The 13,268-nt window shown below is 39.2% G+C and overlaps 1 protein-coding gene across 2 annotated transcripts in view; it reads left to right on the top strand.

Moving 5' to 3' along the window:
- The window catches only part of LOC137172343 (glutamate receptor ionotropic, delta-1-like), a 288,473-nt gene that overhangs the window by 68,599 nt on the left and 206,606 nt on the right, over positions 1–13,268 (top strand). For both annotated transcript variants that reach the window (XM_067576727.1, XM_067576726.1), the window contains exon 2: positions 11,077–11,282. In XM_067576727.1, the coding sequence (XP_067432828.1) occupies positions 11,077–11,282 (206 nt within the window). The remainder of the gene's footprint in view (positions 1–11,076; positions 11,283–13,268) is intronic.

The following is a 13,268-nucleotide window of genomic DNA, read 5'->3' on the forward strand; positions in this document are numbered from 1 at the left end:
TTCACATAATGTAGACGCGATTAGAGGCAGATACACAACAGAAAACTAAAATTAAAGCTAAAAAACACACCAAAACATATTAAATGCATCCACATTTTGTACTATTTTGTACAAGAAATTCCAGAGATCCATTCAGTTCTTCTTATTCAAGACCCCCTTTTAACCATCCACTAAATTAACATCTACTCAGAAGAAAGGATTTGATTACAATAACACTTGATAATTGGCAGAACATTTTATTTTTAGTTTCTTCTCTTTTTTTTTTTTTAAAAAAAAAACACTGCCTCAAGGTGAACAAACAAAGTGAGCATTTTTCAACCAATGTCGAGCGTTTTCATCAAAGAAATCAAAACGCTGCCTGTCTGCGCCACCAAGTTCATTTTTAACCTCTGTCTCGGTCTTATAAACTCAATTATTACCGCGCTGACATTTACTGAACTTTTTAAGGGTATTTATGGCCCGAGTCTGCTGTGGAGCCTCGTCCCTCTCAGCTTTAGTTTGTTGGAGTTGTGACTCATAAGCGAAATGACGTTCCAGATCAGAAATGAAAAACGGTAGCCAGGAGCGTGAAAACAAACCTAAAGATGCAGCCGAGTCAGAGTTTAAACATTTAGCGGAGAGCTTTATTCAAGGTGACTCATAGTATGTTTCAACAGAGGGAAGATGTCAGTTTCTATGAACCTTATGATCACAAGCAGCCAAATCTTAAAAGAGCAGTTCTGGAGCTGTGGAGGCGGGACGGCGACCTGATGGCCTCTGGACCGCTCTCTCCTTCCTCAATTATGGCTTTTTTGTTCGGAACGTAAGATGCACAGAAACATAAATGGAAAACTACTGTTTTTGATTTGATGGGTTAAAGACCAGCTGGTCTTTTAACCAGCAAACATCCTACAATCTGACAGATTCAGGGTTTTGTAGGGTAGGACGGTGTTGAGCAGCCTGAACTAATAACTTATTGTAACCATGACAACGAAGATCACCAATCTTTAAGGAAGTAGAAACTTTTACCCAAACCACATGTTTCTCAAACCTCACCAAAGTGACCATTTTAACCCAAACTATGACCTTTCCCTTCACCTAACCAGACCTTAACTACAGCGTCGTCACATCATGATATTTATTATTGTTTAACAGTGATGTGTAACAGTTTCAGAAAGTAGAGACAAACGATGTCCTGCCGATTACCACCGATAGACGCACCAGATTAGAAAAGGCACCTATGTATCGTTCTGGAGTCGTATGGTCAAACCACTTATTGGTCTTTTAATTTGAAGGATTTGTTGGAAAATTGCGACTGTGATTAAAATTAGAAGTTTAGTGCAGCAGCAAAACCAGCTTACGTTGTGCGAGCATTTACGATATAAGCATTAAATGCAATTTAAGGGTCGATTTCTATTAAACCAATCACATTTCCTGTTGTTTTTATGGTCATCTGACAGCAGGTCAGGTGTGCAGCGTTGCGGTTGGAGTAATATGCTTTTACTGTCACGCTCAAATGATTTCCCATCTCCTTCATCATCATCATCGTCATAAATTCTTGACCATACTTGAGACAGGGCAGAAACGTTGGACCCTGACCAAGCACAGCTTGCTGACTTTCATGAGGTGCTCTGCGAGGTGCCAGAGAACGCCAACAATGAGTGTTTCCGTATATAATTAGGGTTTTTTGAATGAAAGGGAAGCTGGGAGCATTCATGGTCACCGTGGCGGTAAAGTGGCCTTCATTCCCAGTCTGTTGAAAGAGTTTGAGCAGCTGACAGATGTGTGCAGAGATTGACGTCACATCTACAGGTGGGAATCATTTGGTATGATGCCCCTGACCAGATGGTTACAGGTTCACTGAACAGCGCTCTGTGTTCTTATCGGTCAATGCCACAAACATGTTGTTGAAGATTTTTTTATTGAAGAGAGTTGATACAAAAATAGCGATTTCATAAAGAAAAATGTTTCACGTATTCTTTCACATTTTCTCCTCATTTAAGGATCCTTGTTCTGGCTTCGAATGGCTCATATTTATACATAACTCACCCTTTTACAGTTTCCTTCCTATCTAAACATGAACAAAACAGAACATGAAGATGGGGGAAAAAAACAGGATGTTGTGACGTGTCCCAGATGCTGTGTCAGTTGTCTTCAACAAGGACAAACCACAAAGGATAAAACCAGTTGTTTGTTTTGTTTCCATGATGATGATTAGTATCACTTCTGTTCATTGTCTAAAGCATACTAGTGTTTCATTTTCTGTTTTTGCTTCATTCATTTTTCACACCTTAGTTTTCATACCTTTTCTTTCCCATCAGTTCCAGCAGATTTAAGTGGAAGTCACCATACAGATAATTGGAAACTGCTCCGGATACATAATCCATCATAAGTGAACATAATTCTTGCTGTTATTTCATATTGATATTTCAGATGAATATGTATTTACACTGGCATTAACACTCATTACTAATGAAACTTTGACAACAGTAAAATTATACATGATATAAACTGTGACAAATTAAGTAAGTTGGGTAATTAAAAGGTTGCATGTTGAGTTTCACAGCATTGTGGAAGAAACTGAAAGTGCCTTTGTGGGGAAGAAAACTCATAAAACTACAGTACGCTTTAGAAAATGTCAAGAATGTTGAAGATTTTGTTTGAATAAACCAGAAAAACACATTAACTAATCAAACTGACACAGCAAAATACACAGTTAAAATTAAGTTTTACATATGACAACACTGGTGAATGTCAGGAATATTTGCTGCGCAGCTACCCAATGCAAATGCAAAGAATCACAGGCAAACTGCTTCTTGTATATTTGCACTTTTGCCTGAGAAACACCAAACATATTTCCATGTCATGTGAACCTAAATTAAATCTGAGACATTCTCTGTCGCCGGCAGTCTACCTGCCAATTTCAACCCACTGCAGAGGACAGATTGGTGTGGCTCTGATGGATGGTGATAAGTGCTGGCTTTTCTGCTGAGAGAGGAGTACATTCCCCACAGTGCCTTGCTCAAAGTGGCTCTCAAGAAATTGATGAGAAACTGTGGCTGGCGAGGAGCGAGGCAAATTGCTTTCAAGTCCCTCCACTTGTGTTGTTCCAGTGCTTGAGCCCGAGAAAAGAAGGATTATTTTTTTCCCAACACGTTTTCGGGGAGAAGAGTGGTGACAAGACACACTGAGAGCTGGATGGATGGAACCCAACTGAACAGAAGATAGGAGTTAGATTGTAGATTCGATGCAAATGTGGTGCCGGGGATGCATTATTTAACACTAATGCTGCTAATAATAATGATATACTGTAGGCAATGTGCACAATTAGGAGGATGGTGAATGTAGAGCAAGAATAAGAGATTATACTGTATATTCAGGGTAATAATGCAGTGAAGCAGTGGAGGCAATTACTGCTATAATCTTTACAGGACTAGTACTACAAATATGTGATTAAAATGGTGCAGATTCAGACAAATAGCTATAATGTGAACAAACATTAAGGCAACATAAAATATCATATTAAAAAGATGTCATAGTAGTATAAGTAGGGTATTAATTCTTACAAGGTTCATAAATAAAAGACCAGAATCCATCTCCATGCCCTTCATTTCACACCATCGAGAGCATCCTCACCAACTGCAGGTTAGAATGGCTACTCTGCTGCCCTAGACTGGAAAACACCGCAGAGCCTAACGCATCACTGGTACTGCGCTCCCCGCCACGGAGGCTGTCCAGCATCATCAGGGACACCTCTCACCCCAGCCACAGACTGTTTGCCCTCCTCCTCTCTAGGAGGTGCTACATGAATCCAGGTCCATTCCAGGACCAGTAGCTTCTTCTCCTCAGCTGTCACCCTGCTGAACACTGCACCATGGTGACAGCACCCCCACCCCCAGATTATGAAATAAAAACTAGATTAAAAAGATAATGTCTATAAATCATTCCTGCTTCAACTATGACATTTTTATAATACGTACAACAGCAGGGTGACACTAGATGCATCGTTTTTGCAAGAGTTTGCTATAAAGAGACCATTAAATAGCCTCTTGACTTCCTTACTGTGATGTAGGTCCTGTTGAAACAGGATGTTGGGCCGGGACATAACACAGAGACACATCAGTGATATCTGTGAGTTACAGGCTGCTAGTCTTATCCTGCTCTCAGTACACTCACATCTTTAATGAGCTGAGTGCTTCTAAATGCTGTACACTGTTTAATTCCCATTGCAATGTGTTTCCTAATTTCTCCTGATTTGATTTAGTTGATTCTTTAAATTCTGTATGTTCCTCAACCGTAGATCTCCTAGCTCCTAGTTTTTACTCCTTTATAATAAGATGGTGAAACATGCATGAACATGATATTTTTCTGAACTTATTTCTGCCCATCAGCACAACCTCAGATTTCTATTTAATACTCAAACAGTTAGTAAACCCAGCCTCTAATTGTGCCTCTGCTGACTGTGATGCTGATGGTTATCAGTCAATAAGACTTAGTATTACCCCCAATCCTATCGTATTGGATGTTGAGTACCTGCTCCGGGATACTTTGAGCTATTTTTCCTCTATTACTCCAGAGTGTCCTCCAGCCCTCTTGACATAATTCCAACTAAGTTCTTTATTGAAGTAATGGAATGTATTGGTCCCCATTTGCTTTCTATTTTGCACAGCTCGCTGGGTACTGGTTCTGTCCCACATTACTTTAAAACTGCCTGTGTCCAACCAGTCCTAAAGAAACAATGGTGGTTACTGTCTGATTTCTAAAACTGCCTTTTATTTCTAAGATTCTGATGAAAAATTGTCTAAAAGAAGCTTCTTGCTGCTGCGGAAAACGACAGTATCTTTAAAATGTTTCAATCAGCTTTCTGTTAGTATCAGAGCACTGAGACAGACCTTCTCAAAGTCACTAACGGCATTTTAATGACTGCTGACATGTGTTCAGTTCTTGTGCAGCCTTCGACACAGTTGATCAAGGCATTCCTTCAGATAGACTGAGGCACTTGGTGGGCATACCTGGTACTGCATTAGACTGGTTCTCATCATATTTGTCAAATAGGATGTTTTGTGTCTCTGTCTTCTTGTCGTCATTTGCCAATATCAAATATGGTGTACCTCAAGGGTCAGTTCTAGGACCAATTTTGTTCTCCCCATACATGCTCCCCTTGGGCGATGTCATCCATAGACCAGGGTATTTCTTTTCATAGTTATGTAGAAGACAGTTGTACATCCTGAATGATATAAAAATCTGGATGGAAAACAGCTCAGTTCTAATAAAACAGAAATATTTGTTATTGGGTCCCAGCATATCAATAAACAATCACTGCCGCCTACTGGTTACCTGTCACAACATATCAAACCTGTTGCAAGAAATTTCAGTGTCCTGTTTGATAGCAATTTATGTTTTGATCAACATATCATAAAGCTTGTCCAGTCATGTTTTTATCACCTCAGAAATACTGCAATTTTAGAGATGCAGAAACTGATTATTACAGAAGCCTTTTTTCTTGTCTTAATCAAAAAACTTTGAAACGACTACAGACTGTACAGAACTCAGCTGCCAGACTTTTAACCAGAACTAAGAGAAACAGTCACATCACACCTGTTTTAGCTTCTTTACATCGGCTCCCTGTTTGTTTTAGGATTGATTTTAAGATCTTATTGATTACCTTTAGGGCTCTTCTTGACCTGGTTCCAGATTATATTTTAGACCTTTTAATCCTTTATGAACTATTGTCTACTTTGAGATCCTCGGGCAGAGGTCTTCTGTCTCTTCCAGGCTGTCCAGGCTGAAAACTAGGGGGTCAGAGGGGTCAGAGATTTTGCCATCAGTGCCCCGAGGGGCCCCGAGGCTCTGGAATGACCTACCAGAGTCTCTTCTTAAAACATACTTTTATTGGAAAGCATTTCCTGATATTGCCTGAGCTGCCTGCTTATTTTAGTTATCTTTATTTGTTTTTAATTTCATGTTTATGACTTTTTATTTTTAATTTTGCATTTACTTTATTATTTATGGCTTTCAGTTCGCTTTAATCTCTGAGTTTTAAATGTTTTCTGTTTATATTGTAAAGCACTTTGCAACTGTGTTTTGAAAGTGCTATATAAATAAAGTTTATTATTATTATTATTATGTATTATTATCGTTCAGAAGAGTAAACCAATGGGAAATTAGTCGGCTATTTCATTTTAAAGCACTGGCTGAAGGGTGTGATTACAAACATTTGTGATGGTTTTATTACTTAGAATTTATGTCCACACCTGCTCATCACCATAAAGATTCACACTTTTACAGGAAGTTAGTGTCAGTTTCATGATGTGATTATATTCAACCTTGGAGATTAGACTGGAAAGCTTTAACTCTGACTGTAATTTACAATGGGACCTTGCAATAAACTACGAGGTCTGATTGATTCCATCCAGGCACGATTGCTTTTCTTTGGCGTCCCAAATGTTGAAATCTGAATTTTAGCGTCTTTGACCAGGCGTTTTTGAGCGACCAGAGTTTTTGACTTGACTTGAAATTTTAGATATGAAATGAGCTAATTAAAATAGAGCCACTTGAATATAGATTTTGAATATTAGGAACCTGAATTTTCTATCTGAATTTGAGAGCCCTAAAAGAAAATACAGCAAACTTGAAAGTGACTATTGAGAACTTCAACATCAAGTATTCAGTAGTGATTAAATTTCAAATGTTGGTATTCAGTTGTTGATATAATTCATATTATTATGGCAATGATTTGCTTCCATATGAGAGGGGCCTCAGTGTAGAAGGGGGGGTTTGAGTAGATTAACAGATCTGGCGATGAAAACAAAAAACAACAACAAAAATAGATCCTCCTACTGAGCTGTACCAAAAACGGTGCCTTTGAAATCAATGAAACTGTGAATCACAGAGCTCTGATTATTTACAGTAGTTAAGCAGTTGTTCCCCTGCTGTGACTGGTTGTTCTTTCCCCTAAAATTTTCTGTAGAGGAGTGGGAGGACAAGACTGACTGGCAGACGCTCAGGATGTAACAGGGAACAAATACAGCATGAGGGGGGGAAAAACAGTGAATGTGAGAGAAAGGGAAAGATAGGAATGATGAGACTAAACAGCTGGAGTAAAAAAAAACAAGTGTAGGAGTTGAGAGTGGCAGTCGGATTCAGTCAGGACTCACTATGAGCCAGCTGTCAGTGCTAATAGACAGAGAGGGATGGAAGGAGGGGAAAGAAGAAGAGGAAAAATGGGAGAGATGTTCAGGCCAAACAACCTGTCACCAGCTATAACGGAGCATAACGCAACGCAACTGCCTTGTCTGGATGTCAGAGAGAGAGAGAGAGAGAGAGAAACTTCTCTGGCAGTTTGGAAAAGAGTCTAAGAGCGATCCAAATGATATTTTCAATCGGATAGATGCTGTCTGGTTCAGTGACACAGCCAGAGACGGTGCAGGAATAGAGATGATGGTCTCAGTCAGTTCCTGCTAAGGACGAGTCAGCATCACAACTCTTATTCTCCTGTCTGAAGGTCTGCTTTTGCCCGGCTGTTTGGTTGTTTTTGAGTCACAGATATGCCCACAGGACCCTCAAACATCAGCAAAGATGAAAGCAACCTCTACAAAGAGTGTCGAAATCAACTTGGCTTTGAACAGTGATTGACAGTGTGAAAGCATGTGAGGGCATGCCTCGGCTCAAGTAATCAAGCGAGCTTCTCAGTGACTGAGAAACCTGCTGCTGGTCTGACTGGTTGTCATTTTCGAGGACGCCAGTAGAACTTGGTGTAAGCAATAAAATGCTGTCAGCAGTTCTTTCTTAAGAAATAAAGAAATGTGTCTCAAGAAACTTCACAACGGTTGTATTAATGGAATTTATTGCAACTTGGTTGTCAGTTGTACTATAAAGATTGTTCTCGCTGAAGTAATTGCTGAGACCTTGAAGCACTGCGGCATTGCTTAGAATATGTCCAACAGGTAAAGAAACACATCCGAGAGAGAGTACAGTTATAACTGAAAGAACAGATGGCTGAAAACGCAGTTAAGAAAAATAAAACCCAAGTTGTATTAAGTCATGGTTTTTCTTTAAGGTCAATGGGAAAATAGTTTTATTGTGGCGGGGTCAATGATGATGAGTCAAACTAATCTAGAAGTACAGAAGCTCAAATGATAAACAGGAAGTCAAGGCAGGTTTATTTATATGCAGGAGCGATGCAAGGGGCCTGACATGCATTAAAAACATAACAAATACACATACATAAATCTCCATAATGTGATTTGTTAGTGAGTGAGTGAGTCTCTCACCTTCAACAGATTTTTGCCAGAAACAAAGGCAGACAGAAAAAAGGTGACACTCAGGAGGACATGAACAGCGATAAGCTTTACGACTCTGGAGTGCCGCCTTTTTTCTGATTTCCTATATTTCCTGACTAATTACATCTGTGCTGTTATTTGATTGTAATTGTCAGTCTCTGTAAAACATTTTGGTCAACATTTGTTGTTTTTCAATGTGCTCTTTAAATAAACTGACTTGATTTGTTTTGGGGAAATATAGATTTTATTTTTTGCCATGCAACCACAGCTGAGCTAAAGACACACCTTGAAAAAGTGCTACAAACAGCACTAACGGTGGAATACTAAACACAAACCCAAGATCTCTGCTGTCAGTCATATGTTTTGTATTAATTTGTGGGCCTAACCATCCATTCTGACCTCCTCCCTACGACTCTTTTATGTGCTATAAGAACACTGAACTTCTTCTGCACCTGTAACTTAACATAAATAGAAAATTTTCAGTCTTTTCAGTCATTTTCTCTTTCATCCATCCATGCTTTGGTCCGCTCAGGACTAAAATTATACACCAACATCTGTGGAGCCACGGCGCTGATATTTTGATAAAGATTAGTGCTTTCTGTTTCTGTGAAAGCAATGAGCAAATGGAGAGTTTAGTGAAAAACCTGTTGGCTTGGATGCAAAGATAATTTCTTTCTGTTTTGGTATCTGAGTCCTCAAAACTCCTGTTAGATCATACGGCATAATCAATATCATTCAGTCTTGGGAAAAGTTGAATTTTCAGCAGCTGAGAAAAGCAGTTTAAACAGAAGAGTAAGTGCGTTGTGTGCTGATAGATGTTTCTGTGTCTGTAGTAGAGGTCGGTAGACCTCAAGATCACATGAAGGCTCATGTGTTGATTATTCAGTTAACTTTTGCTAAACACTTTTCGAAAGTTTTTCAGTATGAGGGAAGAATTTGTGAGTTGGGATGATGTAATGAAGGGTGTCTTTATATAACTTGACAGCCATGTAGACGTTGCTTTGAAATGCAGATGACTGTCTCAGTCAGTTTAGCAGAGGACTTCAGTTCTGTGACATTGTTGCTGCTCTTTTACAGGCTCTAAGTTTCAGGTTAAGACACACAGTTGCACCTTAACCTTAATTTATCATTGTTTATCTGTTTACTCCATAGAAAGTGTGATGTTTTCTTCTGTGACATTACTGTGAAGAGCTGGCAGTGATCTATTAACAAATCTCATGTTTGGATCCAAACAGACAATGAACTGATCTACTAACAAGTATCGTGTGTGTATCCGAAGCCTGATATATCTCATTTCTCTGTGCTGTAGACCTCTGTTGTTCAAAAACTATTAAAAACACGTGAGTGAGCCACACCGCTGCACTGGGTGACATGTTTCTTCATTATGAAGAGTTTGGTCACGTTAGTTTGTTTAGAAACGGCTCCAAAGAGTCAAGTTTTCACTCTCTGGAAGGTAATTTCATGTCAGGAAGAGGCCTGCACGAAAACGAGGGTCTGTTGGCACGGCTCTGCTAGCTTGATGTGCTACGTATCACAAAGTCTCGACTTTGTACTTAACGTCTTTGAGAAATTTACAGTGTCTGGGTCAGAGTCTGATCAATAGGACGAGAGTGAAAATATTACCTCTTCCAGACACAAAATACTTCTCAGAGAGTGAAAACTTGACACTGTTATTAGTCTTTGGAGCCATTTCTTCACAAACCAGGGACGGAGGAACATGTGGCCCGGTGCAGCAGAGTGACTCATTGAAATGTTTTTAATAGTTTGGAGGTCTGCGGCACAGAGGAATAAGATATACCAGGCTTTGATACACACATACACATACTTGTGAGTAGAACATGAGATTCTTTGACAATAAGAAAAATATAGAAAATGGCCTGAATTATCCTTTAATATGTTAGTGAGATTTAACATTAACTGGAGACACTTGACCCCCAACCTGCTGCAGAACCACCATATTAACTTGGGAATCCTTCATCATTTTGGTATCAGAAAGACCAAGTCACGGTCTTTTGAGAACTGTTCGGGTATTTATGAATTACAGATATTTAAATTAAAACATCCAAATATTACATTCTCTAAATCAAGAGAACTCATCATTTGTCCCATTTAAACTTTTACTTGTCATTTGTTTATTTAGCCAGTGTAACATCTTTATCCGTTGCATTGCAAACACACACTGTCAGGGGTTTGTTTGTGTTGAGCGTTATGGTTTGTTAGTCACATCAACATTTTCCATTTTAACCAAGAGAGACATGTATATTTTAAATCATTAGTTATTGTTTACTGATTTAAATTAGTCTTAGTTTTCTTGAGTTAAATGTTCGGTGCTTCTATGCTCTTTCTTCAATGACGTCATCAGCTAAACCGTAACGTTTACTGATACAAGTAACATTGTTATTTACCTGTTGTAGGTGTGAGAGACACACCTGAGAGACGAGGTTGTTGTCAGTCCAAAGGGAAGGATGTCTTTGTCATTTTTGGGAGATACTGCACATTTGTACTTTGTAGAAAACAGATTAACAATAAAAAACTTGATAGCGGGGTCTGCAGTCTTCAGGGTATTTCAGACTGTCCCTGCCATCACAGATTCAGTGATTCTTAGTGTTTTCTGTCACTTATGTTATAATATTTTCATCCGTCAGGGTTTTTCAATACCAAGCATCCTTCAGATTGTGAATGTGTCTCCGCATGTAGATAATAATTTATGTTTGCTCTCTTTCTGCCCTTCATTTGCAGATTTCCAGGCTCTGCTGCAGTTCATTATGACTTATATTCGACTCATCAGTCTGTTTCCTTCTTCCTGTTCCTCCAGATATCCGCGGTCTGCAGGGTTTTCTGGACCAGACGTCCCGTCAGGGCGTGGACGTGGCCCTGCAGCGAGTGGACAGGAACATCAGTAAAGTCTTCACCAACCTCTTCACCACCATGAGGACCGAGGAGCTCAACCGCTACAGAGACACGCTACGCAGAGCCATCCTGCTGCTCAGCCCCCACGGAGCACACACGTTCATCCAGCAGGTCGGTCCTCCTTCACTTTATCGGCTGATATATAGGCCTGTATGTGTGTACAGAGAACAGATGAGTGTGCATGAGTGCATACAGGGAGTATGACATGACAAACACATGAGGAATAAGCAACATGTATACATGTAGGGAGTGAATCTACACGTGTAGCAAAATGGGTGTAAATGGGTTTAAAATAGATGGTAGCTGGTGTATATGGGATATAACTAAGTATAACTGTGTTTGTAGGTACATCCTGCATGTACATACATGAGAGGGCTGGGTGATTACTTCAACTCCTGGTGGCGACCTGTCTCTGGGTATCTCGTAGTGAATTTAACCGTCACATCTACGAGAAAGACAGACTGAAAATGACTCTGACACTGATGTTAGGGATCATATTAGGAGAACTGAACAGTTTCCAGATTCTACTTTTTTCAGTTTGTGTTTACCTGCCGGGGTAGCTAACGCTAGCTAGCGGCAGTCTGCAGATATCAGACTGACGTCTTTTTCTAAAAACATAAACAGAAGAGATCAATTACTTTTCTGCTCAGTCTGTGCTGAAACTGATTATTAAAACTGGATGTCCATGATCTACTTTGTTGAAACATCTGGTGCTGACTGTCTGTATCTGCTTGAGATAACCTGTATTTCATGAATAATGATGACAGCCTGCAGGTGCTGCAGCTATTTCATTATTCTTGCTCAGCTGTCTGAAAGAAATATGATGTTTCAATCCTGCATTTTGCAAGCAAACAAAAATTTAAAAACTGTGAATTGACTCCAAGCTTGAAAAAAATGATGATTTGCTTGTGTCGGCCATATTGCCCTGCACTCAGGTGTGTGTGTGTAGTCAGTGAAGTTAATATATCAGTGCAAAAAGGGACATGAGAGTATGAATATGGAACATGGAGTGATTGTATAAAGCGAACAAACAAGTGTGTAAAGGAAGCAGGTCACTGTACACTGAGAACAGGTTGAAAGAGATGAGATAAATGTACAAAGGGAAGTGTGTAAAGGGAGCGAGTGAGTGTGTGTAGAGGAGAACAAACAGTGTTCAAGGGGAACATGTGACTGAGTGTATGAATGAGTGTGGAAACAGAAGACGTGAGCGCTTTAGAAGAATGTGTCTCTGTGTTTGTCCAGCGTGTCTCTCTGCTGTATACAAACCGGATCAGTGATCATTTGTACACCTACAGTGTGTGTGTGTGTGTGTTTGTGCATGTATGTGTGTGTGTGTGTGTGTTCAGGTGTAAGTGGCCACCTGGAGTGACAGATGGAGCCACACACACACACACACACAGAGTACAGAATCTTGTCCGAGTTGTGATGCTGAGTTGTGCTCAATATTTATTACCTGTTTCATTTTTCAGCAGGCTCCTTCCTGTCTATAGATCAAACTGATATGTGCACCTTTAATTATTTACATGATGTGTGACGCTGTGAGTGAAACCTGAATTCTGAACAAACTCCTGACTGTGTGTGTTTGTGTAAATAAACAAACAGTGATATCATTCAAAAGTTTAGGAGTCTGACAGCTGATATGTGTCTGTAGGTGTATAAGATTCGGGTAACGTTACCTACTGTAAATCATAGGTTGCTAACAGAAATAATACATTTATAATAAGCCTTACATATTGTTCATACAATTATATAATCATATATATGATCCACATGTCTATTTTTCATTCATAAATACCTCATCAGTCATTAATTGATGATAAATCCTTAATGAAACTTTCATTCTTAAGGTTTTATGCTATTTGTTTATGGAGAAACATAACAAGCATCATGATTTCAATGAGTTGTATTGAATGTGAAGAACATTAAGAACATACTGTTTGAATAAATACGGGTCAAATTTAACGCAGAATGTACAAAAAAATGTGTATCAGCTGCACAAAAAATTTAAAAAGTTGATAATTTTTTGTATATTCTGGGAATTTTAGGAAAAGTTCAAACATTTCAGGCCAAAATAAAAGTGTTCAGGGTGTTTTTACT

Source organism: Thunnus thynnus, chromosome 20 (assembly GCF_963924715.1).
Source record: "Thunnus thynnus chromosome 20, fThuThy2.1, whole genome shotgun sequence".
Classification (NCBI taxonomy): Eukaryota; Metazoa; Chordata; class Actinopteri; order Scombriformes; family Scombridae; genus Thunnus; species Thunnus thynnus.